This window comes from Mytilus californianus, unplaced genomic scaffold (genome assembly GCF_021869535.1).
Source record: "Mytilus californianus isolate M0D057914Y unplaced genomic scaffold, xbMytCali1.0.p SCAF_3, whole genome shotgun sequence".
In the NCBI taxonomy this organism is placed as follows: domain Eukaryota; kingdom Metazoa; phylum Mollusca; class Bivalvia; order Mytilida; family Mytilidae; genus Mytilus; species Mytilus californianus.
In genome coordinates this window covers 97,629,474-97,645,964 of record NW_026262679.1, presented here as the reverse complement: position 1 = coordinate 97,645,964, position 16,491 = coordinate 97,629,474, and the positions used below count along the sequence as shown (strand labels likewise).

At 34.5% G+C, this 16,491-nt stretch overlaps 1 protein-coding gene across 2 annotated transcripts; it reads left to right on the top strand.

Annotated features, from left to right (window-relative positions):
* Nucleotides 1-1,902: 1,902 nt before the first annotated feature.
* LOC127733320 (uncharacterized) lies at nt 1,903-8,415 on the top strand. Of its 2 annotated transcripts, none has more exons than XM_052242699.1 (3): nt 1,903-2,011; nt 2,586-2,682; nt 7,420-8,415. In XM_052242699.1, the coding sequence occupies exons 1-3, from the start codon at nt 1,941-1,943 to the stop codon at nt 7,906-7,908; spliced, it is 657 nt and encodes a 218-aa protein (XP_052098659.1). In that variant the 5' UTR covers nt 1,903-1,940; the 3' UTR covers nt 7,909-8,415. The 2 variants fall into 2 exon arrangements, with proteins under 2 accessions (XP_052098659.1, XP_052098658.1); XM_052242698.1 differs by lacking the exon at nt 2,586-2,682 and adding an exon at nt 2,442-2,538.
* Nucleotides 8,416-16,491: the final 8,076 nt, after the last annotated feature.

Below are 16,491 nucleotides of genomic sequence, written 5' to 3'. Positions count from 1 at the left end.
ATCGGCTTTTTTTGTAATCAACTTCATATGTATAGATAGATAGACATGTTGATGTTTACCACAATTGAATAGTCCAACTCGGCCTCATATAATATTCAAATCGAAACGAAACAAAATCAACATTGACACCTTTGTGTCGACTTCAGAATACTGAATGAAAAATTTAAAATTATAGCTTTCCTATTCCTTTGCTTGAGTGTGTATTTGACTCGTGTTACAATATAGCGTTATTTTCTTTCAAATTAACTCTGTGTCCCGGTATTTGAGCCCACGAAGTCTGGTACAATAAGCCATAAGGTAAATGGAAAGTCCACTTAAAAAGTTGATGTGGGAAATATAAATCTTAAAGCTGAAGTCAGTAGCTGACTAGTCTAGATTTTCACTACTGTAGACTAGAGATTGATGAGCAATACATGAGGAGTATTTTTCAATGTGAACTACATCCTAAAACTATATTAAACCCTAATTTGAGTGCGATTGCATAGACAAAAATGCACCATTACCAAAAGGAAAAAGGATGAAAAGACACGTCTACAAAATACTACAATTAAATGAACTAAAGATTGATCAACATCGATATCAATCTTGGTCAATCTTGGTCATTTCCTGTTCTTGTTGTCTTCTACTAAAAATCGTTCCATCCTTATCAATCTTAGGTAAATTTTGTTGCTTAAGGCAATCTTAGTAATTGAAAGTTTCTGACCAACTTTAAGTTGGCAATTTATCAAAATGTTCATCATGATTTGTGATTGCTACCCAGGGGCGTAGCTAGGTATCCATTAAACTGTAGGCACAAATTGCGGCAGTGGATCTGGGGCCGCTTAAGGCACCCAGCAGGTCCAAGGCAGAGCCCTGGTAGGGGGTTCAGGGTGGCGAAGCCCCCCGACGGAAAACGGTTTTCAGCATTGTAGTTGCAAAATATTTTGTACAAAAAAACATAAAATTTACTGGTAATTTTATCATGATAATAAACATGAAAAAAATGTCGAAAAAATAAACATAATTCTACAATTACATCTGACTGATGAATTAAGGGAGCTACCATTTGATTTTTATGGGGTTAGGATGAAAAATTTTGTCCTGCATTTTTTTTAGTTGTAATCTCTGTCCTGCCTTTTTATTTTTCACTCTATTCGGTCCTGCCTTTTTTTTTATTAGTTTATCCTGACTTTTTTTACATAAATTGTCATCCTGCCATTTTTTTGGGCAAAGTTGCTCATCCTGCCTTTTTTTTACTCAAAACTCCTGTCCTGCCTTTTTTTTTAAATTTCATCCTACCCCCCCCCCCCCCCCCCCCCCCCCCCCCCCCCCCCCCCCCCCCCCCCCCCCCATTAACATGTTGTCGTCCTGATATGCATGTACTATTTGTCACTGGATCGGTTAAACACCAATCCATAAACATCATGGCATAAAATATTGGGCAGTTAATACATCAAACCACAATAACATCATAACACAGGATTCAACCGAACGGACAAACGTACAAAGACAACGAATCAACGAACAACTCGTGCATTTCTAAACGTTTACTTTTGTAAGAAAATTAACAGAAAGTAGGGATAGCCAAAAAATATACAAATGCATGGGAATAACTGTGTAATTGGTGTCTATTCAATACCTCAATTATTTTTGCATAGCCAGAACAATTACATGTAAGTGGTATGAAAGTCAAGTTGTAGTTGCTGAGAAAATGCGACAGAAAATTGACAGTGTTACGGACAGACGGACGGACAGTGGTAAATCAGTAAACACGTATCTCTCCCGCATATTGATATAATTATATATGTTTTTTACTACTAGTATGTAAATACGCGACTATTCTATTTACAGGACAAACGTGTGTATATTATCTTTGTCCCAATATATAACCTTTGAAAAAAAACTTCTTATCATAGTGTGTTGAAAGGGAGTTAACTCCAGTTACATTTTAAATTGATCAAATGGCATCCAATCGACTAGCCCAGTTTAGAGTGTTTGGGAAAAAGATTGTTGCAGTAGGAAGAAATTACAAGTAAGTTTACAGTTACAAGTAAATAAGTCAAATTCTCTATGTTTAATTTGTGTCAATTGTTGAATATAGCAGAAAAGTTTTGTGCAGGTGTGACTGGCGTTCACTAATCTTCGAGAGTAATGACGGTGATTATACATCCGTACGTTGCGGGTTAATTAGAAAAGAAACATCGCCTAAACACAAAAGAGCCGTTTGTTTTTTGGGAGACACATGTTTAAATGATAACAAATGTATCATATATATGTGTCGCCATTTTCGGCAGTATGTATGATTTTATTGTAACTTGAATCATAGATGTATGAATATTTATACATCTATGCTCAAATATTGTATATTTTTGGGGGTTACATTTATTCCGCGGCTTAGCGCAGTGTAAGATAAATTGATGAATCGTATTTTCTTACTCACTTGTATTTGCTTGATATTGAAGGGCACATGCAGAAGAACTTGGAAATAAAGTCCCAGAAAAGCCAATTATATTTACAAAACCAACGACATCATATTTATCGCAGGGCCATCCAATAAAGGTATGAAAAAATAGTGTTGCAAATTCTATTTTTTATTTATTTTTAAGGAGTTTGGCTGACCAACGTGGAGACCCGGTTCCTCCATATCCACTGGTCTTTCTTAAGCCAACAACCACCTATATATCTGAAGGAGAAACTATTAGGGTATGTTGAAATTCGTCCCCAAATTGTCCTATGTTTAAAGGTTTCTTGACTACGTCTGCTTAGCTTCTTAACTAGCTTACTCTTAAATATTTCTTTATTTGCAGTGCCTATTTCTCTTCTGTAATCCTCACCCAGACCTGCATATAACCGTAGACATACTTGTAACAGTTCAGTGGCTTAACCGTAGACATACTTGTAACAGTTCAGTGGCTTAACCGTAGACATACTTGTAACAGTTCAGTGGCTGAGTGAAAATATCACCAAAACACCGAGATGCAGTAACGTTAGGGGACGACCATTTGATATTCTGGGGGGGGGGGGGGCAGCAGGGGGGGCAGGAGGATTTTGAAAATAAATAACTCAGCCTTGATAATCACAAAAATAAATGGTTTGTTCTGTGGTAGTTTGAAAATAAATTACCTGACTTGCAATGTATTGAAAATAAATAACTCAGCAGGTCTAATCGAAAGTATGAGATGGCACCAGATTCTTCATAAATTCATCTTTTTTCCAAAAAAAAAAAATCGGGAAACACTTCCCATATCTTTTAATAATAAAAGTATAAATATTATTTAAATATACTTGAAATGTCAGAAAATTGGTTTCATTTAACTTGAGGTTAATTGTCTCAGGAACACTTACCTCGCTTTTATTAAATCAGGGCCGTAACTACATTGAGACAAATGCCTCATGTAGGAAATTTCAAAACCAAACGCTTGTCTCCATATCAAATTGTGTTCACCGTGAGTGCCTTGCAAGAAGCAAGTTCTGTTCTCCCTCAGACATAGCCCCTGATTTTTCGGGATCAATGTTTCTTATTTATTTGTCTTTTGTCCATTGATTGCCCTTCTGCATGTTCTGTATTCTGTTAGTGTTGCATTCATTTTGTAATTTAGTAATTTTATTATTAACTCCGCTCGGCGAAACATGTTTGCCAATACTTTTAAAAGAGCCTTAGTTACAACCAAACTTTAATACTGTGTATGTATGCAATACATGTATATGCATTGGGGATTATAGAAGATTCATTTCTGCAGAGGATAATAATTAATTCTGATTAAATGGTACATAATGACTTGACTATACATGAATCATTTATAATAAACAAATAATTTAAAAATTGTATGTTTTCGAATAATATAAATATAGTTGTGAAAATAAATAATCAGTCCCTTGCTTTGATGAAAATGAAAAATCTTGCTTCAATAGTGCAGAAAATAGATAATCTGTCCTCTTAGTTTACAAAAATAAATAACCGATCCAAAACAAATCCTCCTGCCCCCCCCCCCCCCCCCCCCCCAGAATATCAAATGGTCGTCCCCTTAGCTTAAATTCATAACATTAAAACCTAATCTGATTAAAATACAGATCCTACGTGTCCAGGCTAAATGCTAAAAAAGAAAGCAACGCTTAGAACCAGGATCTATTTTAATCAGATTGATTAAAACCCTAATGGATTATGTTGTTGATTATGCCAAACATATTGACCAAACACGAGAAGACGTGCATAATCTTTCTGAATAGGTTTAACTGTGAGGTGGTTGGTACAAATGAGAGGTAAATATTAATTCGCGGGTATATGAACATTGGAGCAATAATGAACCACGTGTAATGAACATGCATCTTTATAACGACCCAAATGTTTCTAGAAACCTGTCTTTCCAGAATTCTCCATGAATATGTTGTTTTCTCGCAAAGAAAAGACCCCTATATGTAGTTTTGTATGCAAGTCTTGATAAAATAATTATGACAATAGGGTTTACATTGAATTAAAGTCCGATCTCTACACTAGTCTTATAATATAAGAAATCGTATGTCCATATCGTTTGCATTCTACGTTTTTTTTCCGGACATTTGTTAACTATCATTGCTGTACCGATATGGACCTACGAAGTATTATATTATAGGACTATCTCGACACATTTGACTGCTACTTTTTTTTGCCGTCGATGGTCTCGTGCTCGTTCAAAGTGCGAACTATATGTCCGGGTAGGGTGGCATGGCTTCTTGCGTACTGTCACAATGGAACTAGGATGAAACCGCTAAGCGTGTCGGTCTAGTACAAAACGGATCCATATTCATAAATTACATAAACCTTTTAACTTGGGTGTTATATTTGCTGCTGGATATTAAACACAGAACAATCGGGCATCTGTATATTTCTATTCATAACTTAATCGATTTCTTTTTCATAAAGAAAGAAAGAATGGTCAACATAATTATATAAGCATCTTATTTTGGGAAACGACAACTCATACTTAGTAAAAAAAATTGAAGCTTTCTAAAATTAAAAATATTGTTCTTAAAGTGCTTGATATTTCATAGACAATATTTGTGTTTTGTTTCACGGTTGTAATTTTCTATTGTAACCAAAATCAGTATTCTTCTCATCGACTTGTGCCTTAATGGTATGAGACAGATTTCACACAGGTTTTCTTAAGAAGAATTGAAAAGAATGAAAAGAAACTAGCATTATTCTTAAACTTGACTTTTCCTTCAATGTATATACAAGTATGTAATGCCCTTTGAGTTTCAGTAAATACGTTTGGTGACTTTGCTCACTGCACCTATCCAAAAACGTGAAATAAAGGACATATTACTTTACATTGGAAATGTAAGGTCTGCTCCATACATGAGGGTCTGGATGGGGATCCTTCATTTCTGTATTCTTTAATTTTTTAGGCCATTTTTCTCTATTCTTTATACGTTTTGTCCATTATTCTCTTTTCTTTATATTTTAGCACCTCATTATTCTGTATTCTGTATTTTTTTGGTCCATTTTTCTCTATTCTTTATATTTTTTGCCCATTATTCTTTATTCTGTAAACCCCCATCCACACCCTCATACATTGACTTATACATAGATCTATACAATGAGAGTTTGATAACTGAACAATTACAATATATATAGATATAAGAAGATGTGGTATGCGTGCCAATGAGACAACTCTCCATCCAAGTCAAAATTTATAAAAGTAAACCATTATAGGTCAAAGTACGGTCTTCAACACGGAGCCTTGGCTCACACCGAACAGCAAGCTATAAAGGGCCCCAAAAATTACTAGTGTAAAACCATTCAAACGGGAAAACCAACGGTCTAATCTATATATAAAAAACGAGAAACGAGAAACACTTATGAACCACATCAACAAACGACAACTACTGAACATCAGATTCCTGACTTAGGACAGGTGCAAACAATTGCAGCGGGTTTAAACGTTTTAATGGTACCAAACCTTCACCCCTTTTCTGAAACAATAGTGTAACATCACAACATAGAAAGTCACACTATAAAATATCAACTGAAATGGCTTAACTCAAAGGACATATTAACACCAGTGAACATACACTGAACAAATAAATTATATATATATATATATACAAGTCTAAATTGAAAACAACGTTCAAACTTATGATTGCGTTGGATAAAAACCTCAATTTTTATACGTGTCTATGCAAAACAAATTTCTTGGTAGAGGGGTCTAAATACAGCACAAACAACATTTTCGCAAAAGACCAAAAAAGTGAAAAAGTATATTTTAACAAAACTCATTTGACTAGCAGGTCGAACAACGGATGTTCTTAAACCCTGCTGACTGCCATATATATATATATATATATATATATATATATATGTAGGACTCAAATCTATGGTGGGTTCCAAATCTATGGCAGATTCCTAATCTATGGCAAATGTGACGTCATGTCATCCCAAATCTATGGCAGATTTTTTATAATCCTAATCTATGGCAAGTTTTGTAATTTCCTAATCTATGGCGGATTTTTGTTGCTTCCAAATCTATGGCAAAATTTGTGCAAATGTAAAACAATGCAGTACATATGAACAATGACTTGTCTTAAACAAGTGGAAATGTACGGGAACATGTCTATAAACATTCTATAATAGTCAAAACCAAATCGTGATGGCAACCAACAAATTTCATAAATGATGAATTCATATACCTTAATACAGACTTCAAGATTAAAATAAACATTTTCTAATCGGTGCATGATACCTGTTTAACCAATTCATTAAACCAACTAGTAAGTCTCTTAACAAACAAGAAGGCAGTTTTTTTTATATTAAAAAAATAAATATAAAATGAACAGTTTGAATTTTCACTTAAATTTTTTTTCATCGTTAATACATTTTTTTTTTATTTAATGACGATTTAAATCAAATTGGAATCCAGTAATTTCATCTTTCACTTTATAAACTTTGCCAGCCGTGGACAATAAACATTTACTACAACTCCTTTTCTAAAATATCCGGTACTGAAAATAGCGGGCTTCGGCAGGTACAGCACATTTTGTCCCTCTTCCGGATAATAGCTCAAATCTTCCTTTAAACAATCCGCAAATTGTCGTCGAGGGAAATACCTTCATCTGGAATGGTGTTCAAATCTATAGGTTCCGCCATCGTTAGCGGCGGCGACGATTTAATATGGCGTTATTTAATTGTGATATTTTATGTTACTTTTTTCCCCCGGAAAATTACGCAATTTTAAGATCTGCCATAGATTTGGAGAAAACAAAAATCTGCCATAGATTTGATTTGTTTGACGTTTGTAACGTCACATTTGCCATAGATTAGAAATCTGCCATAGATTTGGAACCCGCCATAGATTTGAGTCCTACATATATATATATATTTTTTTGCCACCTGTCATTAAAATCTATCCCGTTTGCAGTCTTTTTTAAATTATCATCGAAGGTTTTATTCTATATCTCTTACAGTTTCCGCCTGGTTGCAATGATCTTCATCATGAAGTAGAACTAGGTATTGTTGTTGGAAAGAAAGGATTCCAAATTCCCGAGGAGAAAGCGAAGGAATATATTGGTGGTTATTTTGTTGCCCTAGATATGACCGCTAGAGATCTTCAACTTGAAGCAAAAAAGAATGGACATCCGTGGACATTGTCTAAAGGTTGGGATACATCCACTCCAGCAGGCGAATTTATTGAAAAGGATAAAATTACTAATCCTCAAAATCTTCAGATATGGTTGAAGGTGAATGGTGAAATGAGACAAAACGGAAATACTGCGGATATGATATTTAGCATTAGTTATTTGATCAGCTTTATTAGTAAATATATGACGCTGGAAGAGGGTGATGTCATACTAACTGGTACGCCCTCTGGTGTAGGTGGTCTTAAGGGTGGTGACGTTATTGAAGCTGGAATTGGTGATGTTTCTAAAATAACATTTTCTGTGGATAAATCCTGAAATATTTTGCAATGCCTTTAAAAAACACATCTATATTTACGATTATCGCATTATTCATGTTGCTGTTATCTACTTAACAACAATTAAACGGTCCTTATATTTTATATCGGACTTCGACACGATGAGTATATTGTTCTATTACATCATATATATTCAGTAACAAATTTTTTTTTTCAATAAAAAGGTTTTTTTTTTGTTTTGTTCAATCAAGATGATACTGAAAAATTGCTCTATTCACCATATAATCCACAAAAGAGAAATTGCATTTAAGTATTTTGAAGGGTATTTGTGTATTTCGTATTTAGACTAAACACAAGTTTAACCTGCTGTTTTGTTAAAACTATTTTACCTTTAAATATGATATAACTAATAATTTTCTGGAGGTGATCCCCTGGTCCAAAAACTGTCGTTTAGTCATCTGACAGTGTCATGAACTTATTTGTTAAAAATGATATGTTTATTATGCAAATCATACTATATATTATATATATAAAGATGGTCAATTTAGTTTAATACTTTCTTTATTGTCTGGCGACAAACAGTTACCTATTTTGCCGAAGACATACGGAGTAGATTTATTCCTATTTGGATGAGCCGACATGCCATCATGATTATTATCCTTTGATTGCCATCGTCAACCACCAGAAATCTTATTCATTTTAAAGAATCTTTTGCTATGAACAACTACGAAAAAAGAACCCAGAATTAACCAGGCGCGTAGCTACGTTTACGTCAAAACGCCCGGGCGTGCACATGAATTTTGGAGAAAATAAATTTTAATTCAAATAAATTAGAACTGGTTAAAAGCAAATGATCTTTATAATGCTTTCTTCAATGACTTGTAATTGAAGACAAAAGTGACGAAATTTACTTTTTACTCAAATGGTATCATATTAGATATTTGTTCATTTTATGTCAAAGTCTGTATCTTCTGTGAATTCTACTCAGTTTACTATTGTTTAAAGCAATTCATTATCTGCTGAAATACGATAAGTGGCTTGCATTTTTATGTTACACCTGACCATCAATGAAAATTAATTATTTCATGTGTCCATTAACAAAATTTGCGCGTAAAAGGGTGAGAAAATTGGATGAAGTCAAAATAATTAATAGAACGACAACATTGAGATGGAAACTTGCTTTTTTTTTATTATCTCTAAAGTTTTGAATATTTTTCGATTGATTGTTTTACCCCACATCTCATTTTAAACATATTTTAAAGTATCTGGTTTGGATTTTTTTTCTCTCTAAAACAAATGACCATTAAATTCTAAATCCTAAAATGAAAAAAAAAATTAAAAAAAAACCCAAACAAACTAGACTATAAAAGCGAGGCGAAAGATACCAAAGGGATATTTAAACTCATTAGTCGAAAACAAACTGACAATGCCATGACAAAAATGAAAAATTCGTAAGGGTTCCGCGGAACCCAGTGTCTCGCCTACTTTTTCTGTTAATCGCAGGCTCAACAAAAATGAGGAAGTAAATCAATAAAAATATTCCTCTTGATACTATCTTTTGATTGTAAGAAGCTTCTGTCCAAGTTTGGTAAAAATCCAGGATAGTTTATGAATCTAATAAATGTTTAAAAACTTTAACTGCAGACTGAATGTAATGTTAACTGGAAGAAAACAAAATTTCCTTCTAGATACTAGCATTTGATCATAAACAAGCTTCTGTCCAAGTTTGGTACAAATCCAAAATAGTATAAGAAAGTTATTAAAATTTTAAAAACTTTTAACCACAGAGTGAATGTGTTGTTTCCTGGCAGAAAATCTAAGTCCATTTAAAAGTAAAATAAGGAAAAATGGATTTATTTTTTTACAAAATTTACTTCTGGATACTATCTTATGATCATAAACAAGCTTCTGTCCAAGTTTGGTACAAACCCAGGATAGTTTAAGAAAGTTATTAAAATTTTAAAAACTTTAACCACAGAGTGAATGTAATATTTCCCGGCAGAAAAACTAAGTCCATTTATAAGTAAAATTCAGAAAAAATGAAATTTTATTTTTACAAAATTTACTTCTGGATACTATCTTATGATCATAAACAAGCTTCTGTCCAAGTTTGGTAGAAATCCAGGATAGTTTAAGAAAGTTATTAAAATTTCAAAAACTTTAACCACAGAGTGAATATTTGTGGACGCCGCCGACGACGACGCCGACGGAATGTAGGATCGCTATGTCTCGCTTTTTCGACTAAAGTCGAAGGCTCGACAAAAACGATGAAAAGACTAAAAACAGTACAAAACAAAACATCGAAAACTAAAGACTGAGTAACACGAACCCCATCAAAAACCGGAGGTTATCTCAGGTGATTCGGAAGGGTAAACAAATCCTGCTCCACATGATTCACTAGTCGTGTCGCTCATGTAAGTTCGAACCCGCTAATAGTTCTAATTCAGTAGGTCACATTCGAGGAAAAGAGGACGTGATTGTGGTTACAGCAAATTGAAACATATCCGTCGTCACCTGTGAAACAGAAGCCCACCTCCGGGTGCAGGATTTTCTCGCTGTGTTGAAGACCCATTGGTGGCCTTGGGCTGTTTTCTGCTCTTTGGTCGGGTTGTTGTCTCTTTGACGCATTCCCCCGTTTACAGTCAAAATTTTATTCCATAACGGTCAACCAACTCGTGATGACGGTCGTAAATATTTTGAATGAAAGATTTCAACATCACCATTAGGAACTCTTGGTTCAATAGCTTCCTTGAAAGCACAAACCCTCTATCAAGGAAATCACGATAGGAAATGCAGGCTTTGGAATATCGTATCAGTTGGGAGATATATACTCCATATGCAGTTGCTGCTGGTGTGTTGCTACATAGAAATGGAAATTTCACAATTGGGAAGCTGAAGTCATCTCTTTTGTCGTAAAGTTGTTGCTATTGATGAGTTTTTAATGATAGAAGTGGTATCTCTTTCTTGATAACGCGTGAGCTTCAGGGGGGTTTCGTACCTTACTAGGATGTCCTCTGCCCTGGACCCGCTGAGGCCCCAGACCCCTCACCAAGGTTCGGGCGCACACGTAAAAATGGCCTAGCTACGCCACTGCGGACAGGATTCCTATATACACCAGACTATATCGAGCTTGGGCATAAAAATCCATCATTCTGCAAAGTTAACACATCATAATCTGTAAGTGTACAAAGTTTGGTTTGAATTGGACAAAGGACTCAAAACTTAGCTTGGACAGACAAGCTGATTCCTATATACCCTTCAACATTGTTTGCAAGGGGTATGATACTGCACTGCATAGTATTTCACTTCGACTCAAAACTAAGGTTTTTTTTCTTCAGATTTACTACCTATTCCCATTGATTGTACATAATTCCCCCTTATTTACTTAGTAAAGTAAACAATTTATATGCACTCTGACAATTTATCAGCATGTTCCAATATGGTATTGTTTGATAATTCTTACAGAGAAAAAAATAAAAGTTTCTTTTATTATTTGTACCAATTTTGAACTGCGATGACAGTTATATTTATAACAGGCTATATGCACTCTGACAATCAGTCTAATTAAAATATAGAACTCTGATTTCGTTATACTCCATATGAGTATAACGAAATCAGAGTTCTGTATTTTAATTAGACTGTCTGACAATTTATCAGCATGTTTCAATATGATATTGAATTGGATTATTCTAACAGAGAAAAGAAATTAAATGTGTATTTTATTAGCTCACCTGGCTGAAAGGCCAAGTGAGCTTTTCTCATCAATTGGCACCCGTCGTCCGTCGTCGTTAACTTTTACAAAAATCTTCTCCTCTGAAACTACTAGGGCAAATTTAACAAAACTAGGCCACAATCATTATTGAGGTATCTAGATTTAAAAATGAGTCCGATGACCCCGCCTGCCAACCAACGAGGCTAAAAATAGAACATAGGGGTAAAATGCAAGTTTTGACTATTATCTTGAAAACCGCTTTGAATAGAGAAAATCTTATATCTACCTGCTGTCCATTTACGTCAAAACTGTCAGATGGCTTTTTAAAGGAATCATTAAATGTCAATTTTTTTTTCGTTTTATACGACCGCAAAATTTGTGCGTTTGTATTCTGTTATGGCGATGTCTGCGTCTTCGCCCGAAGACATTTTGATTTCCAGACAATAACTTGAGTATACGTGTATGGATCTCTATAAAATTGTAGCACAAGGTTCCATAACACAATAGGAAGGTTGGGATTGATTATGGGGGTTATTGTCCTAGCTGTTAAGGAATAAGAGGCCAAAAAGGGACAAAAAACAAGCACTTTTCTTGTTTCATGAAAATAACTTATGTACAAGTGTATGGATCTCTATGAATTTTTTACCACAAGGTTCCATACCTGAAATGGAAGGTTGAGATTGATTTTTTGGGGTCATGGCCCAAACCGTTTAGGAATTAGGGGCCGAAAAGGGGTCAAAAACTAGGATTTTCTGGTTTCTGGACAATAACTTGAGTATAAGTCTATGTATCGCTATGAAATTGTACCACAATGTTCCATCATAGTACCATGAAAGGAAGGTTGGGATTGATTTGGGGTTATGACCTTAACGATTTAGGAATAAAATGCTCCGCTGGGCGCAGCTTGATACGAACGCAGAGGTCGAACCCTGAACAGTTGGGGCAAGTATGGACACAACACTCAAGCTTGATACAGCACTGAATTTGGATTGTGATTAAATATTTGACACAGCATAGGTTTCTGACACAGAATGAATGTGGTCTAAGAACTTAAAAATTTTAATTTACCTATTCAAACCATATCATTATTATTTGCTTTAATATATTAATCAGAAATAACCAATTTAAAAAGGAAAATTTTAAAGAAAAAAAAAAGGAAAAAAAGTCCCTCCCCCAAATTTTTTGAACCCCCTTATGATTCATCACCCCCAAACTCAATCCCAGCCTTCCCTTTGTGGTATGGTACCTTGCAGTACAATTTCAGAGAGATCCATACACTTGAACACAAGTAATTGTCTGGAAACTAGAAAAATGCTTGTTTTTTTGCCCCTTTTTGGCCCCAAATATTAAACGTAAAGGGCAATTACCCCCAAACTCAAACCCAGCTTTCCCTTTGTGATATGGAACCTTGTAGTACAATTTCATAAAGATCCATACACTTACACACAAGTTATTGTCCTGAAACTAGAAAAATGCTTGTTTTTTGCCCCTTTTTGGCCCTTTATTCCTAAAATTTTGAGGCAATTACCACCAAAATCAATTCCAGCCTTCCCTTTGTGGTATGGTACCTTGCAGTACAATTTCAGAGAGATCCATACACTTAAACACAAGTTATTGTCTGGAAACTAGAAAAATGCTTATTTTTGGTCCGTTTGGCCCCTTATTCCTAAACGTTTTTGGCAATTACCCCCAAACTCAATTCCAGCTTTCCCTTTGTGATATGGAAACTTGTAGTACAATTTCAGAAAGATCCATACACATACATACAAGTTATTGTCATGAAACTACAAAAATGCTTTTTTTCCCCCTTTTTTGGTCCCTAATTCCTAAAATTTTGAGGCAATTACCCCAAAAATCAATCCCAGCATTCCCTTTGTGAAATGGAACCTTGGGGTACAATGTATAGAGTGATCCATACACTAACACACAAGTTATTTTCTGGAAGTTACAAAAATGCTTATTTTTGGCCCCTAATTCCTTAACTGTTGGTACAATAACCCCCAAAATCAATCCCAATCTTCCTTTTGTGGTATTGAACCTTATGGTAAAATTTCATAGAGATCCATTCACTTAAACTAAAGTTAGAGTGCGAAAACCAATGTGTCTTCGGACGACAACGACAACGCCAACGTCATACCAATATACGACCGCAAAATTTTTTTGCGGTCGTATAAAAAGGGCCCAAAATCAATACTTTTATAATACTTTGTATAAATTGCTTATTTCTTGACCAATTTCAATGGGGTTTAATTCAAAGTCTTGAATTCTTGGGGTTCTTCAATATGCTGAATCTAACCGTGTATTTAGATTTTTGAATTTTGGGCCCTGTTTTTGAATTGGTCCATATTAAGGTCCAAAGGGTCTAAAATTAAACTTTGTTTGATCTTTAAATAAAATGCTCCACTGGGCGCAGCTTGATAAGACCGCAGAGGTCGAACCCTGAACAGTTGGTGCAAGTATGGACACAACATTCAAGCTTGATACAGCACTAAATTTGGATTGTGATTAAATATTTGACACAGCATAGGTTTCTGACACAGAATGAATGTGGTCTAAGAACTTTAAAAAATTTAATTTACCTATTATGGTCCAATATCCAAAATCTTAATACATACACGGTTAGATTCAGCATATCAAAGAACCCCAAGAATTCAATTTTTGTTAAAATCAAACTAACTTTAATTTTGGACCCTTTGGACCTTAATGTAGACCAATTTGAAGACGGGACCAAAAATTAAGAATCTAAATACACAGTTAGATTCAGCATATGAAGAACACCAATATTTCAATTTTTTATGAAATCAAACCATATCATTATTATTTGCTTTGATATATAAATAAAAAATAACCAACTTAAAATGGAAAATTTGAAAGGAAAAAAAAAAGGAAAAAAAAAAAAAGGAAACAAAATCACCCCCCCCTAAATTTTTGAACCCCCTTATGATTCATCACCCCTAAACTCAATCCCAGCCTTCCCTTTGTGGTATGGAACCTTGCAGTACAATTTCATTGAGATCCATACACTTACACACAAGTTATTGTCTGGAAACTAGAAACGCTTATTTTTGGACCCAAATTCCTAAACATTTAGGGCAATTACCCCCAAACTCAAAACCCAGCTTTCCCTTTGTGATATGGAACCTTGTAGTACAATTTCATAAAGATCCATACATTTACACACAAGTAATTGTCCTGAAACTAGAAAAATGCTTGTTACTTGCCCCTTTTTGGCCCCTAATTCCTAAAATTTTGAAGCAATTACCCCCAAAATCAATCCCAGCCTTCCCTTTGTGGTATGGTACCTTGCAGACCAATTTCAGAGAGATCCATACACTTGAACACAAGGTATTGTCTGAAAACTAGAAAAAAGCTTATTTTTGGCCCCTTATTCCTAAACGTTTTGGGCAATTACCCCCAAACTCAATTCCAGCTTTCCCTTTGTGATATGGAACCATGTAGTACAATTTCAGAAAGATCCATACACTTACACACAAGTTATTGTCATGAAACTAGAAAAATGCTTTTTTTCCCCCTTTTTTGGTCTCTAATTCCTAAAATTTTGATGCAATTACTACCAAAATCAATCCCAGCATTTCCTTTGTGATATGAAACCTTGTGGTACAATGTCAGAGTGATCCATACACTAAAACACAAGTTATGTCTGGAAGTTACAAAAATGCTTATTTTTGGCCCCTTTTTCCTTAACTGTTGGTACCATAACCCCCAAAATCAATCCCAATCTTCCTTTTGTGGTATTGAACCTTATGGTAAAATTTCATAGAGATCCATTCACTTAAACTAAAGTTAGAGTGCGAAAACCAATGTGTCTTCGGACGACGACGACGCCAACGTCATACCAATATACGACCACAAAATTTTTTTGCGGTCGTATAAAAAATGGATTCTTAGGGTTCTTTGATATGCTGAATCTAACCGTGTATTTAGATTTTTGATTTTGGGCACAGTCTTCAAGTTGGTCCAAAATTAAACTTTGTTTGATTTCATCAAATATTGAATTATTGGTGTTCTTTGATATGCCCAATCTAACAGTGTATTTAGATTTTTGATTTTGGGCCCGGTTTCAAAAACTGGTCCACATTAAGGTCCAAAGTATCCAAAATAAAACTAGTTTGCTTTTAACAAAAATTGAATTCTTTGGTTCTTTGATATGCTGAATCTAAGCATGTATTTAGATTTTCGATTTTGGGCCCCGTTTTCAAGTTGGTCCAAAATTAAACTTTTGTTTGATTTAAAAAAGAAAAAGAATGTATGGGGTTCTTTGAAATGCTGAATCTTACCGTGTTTTGAGATTTTGAATTTTTGGTTATGTTATCAAATTGGTCCACATTGAGGTTCAAAGGGTCCAAAATTAAACTTTGTTTGATTTCATCAAAAATAAGAACTTCGTGGTAGGTAATTCTGTGTAAATTAATTTTCAAAATGCTTTTTTTTATGAAGCGATCCCCTTGAAAAACTTAGCTTAAAAAATACATTGATTAAATTCTTGGTGTACTTGGATATGCTGAATCTGTCCAAATCGGGGTCCAAAATTAACCTTTGTTTGATTTCAACAAAAAATGTATAAATGGTGATCTTTGATATGGTGAATCTAACCTTGTATTTATATTCTGGATTTTGGGCCCTGTTATCAAATTGGTCAACATTGAGGCCCAAAGGGTCTTCAATTAAAAATATGTTTGATTTCATCTAACATTAAATTCTTGTGGTTCTTTGATATGCTAAATCTAACCTTGTATCTAGATTTTGGATATTGGACCATATAAATAGGTAAAAGTCCAATTTCAAATTTTTCAGTTCTCTGACCACATTCATTCTGTGTCAGAAACCTATGATGTGTCATTTAAATCACAATCCAAATTCAATGCTATATCAAGCTTGAATGTAGTGTCC

Bases quoted from the DNA above. Each gene is read 5' to 3' on its own strand.
- LOC127733320 (XM_052242699.1), top strand. From the start codon at position 1,941: ATGGCATCCAATCGACTAGCCCAGTTTAGAGTGTTTGGGAAAAAGATT. The intron at 2,012-2,585 runs GTAAGTTTACAG...TTTATTTTTAAG, and splicing joins GCAGTAGGAAGAAATTACAA to GAGTTTGGCTGACCAACGTG. The intron at 2,683-7,419 runs GTATGTTGAAAT...TATCTCTTACAG, and splicing joins CTGAAGGAGAAACTATTAGG to TTTCCGCCTGGTTGCAATGA.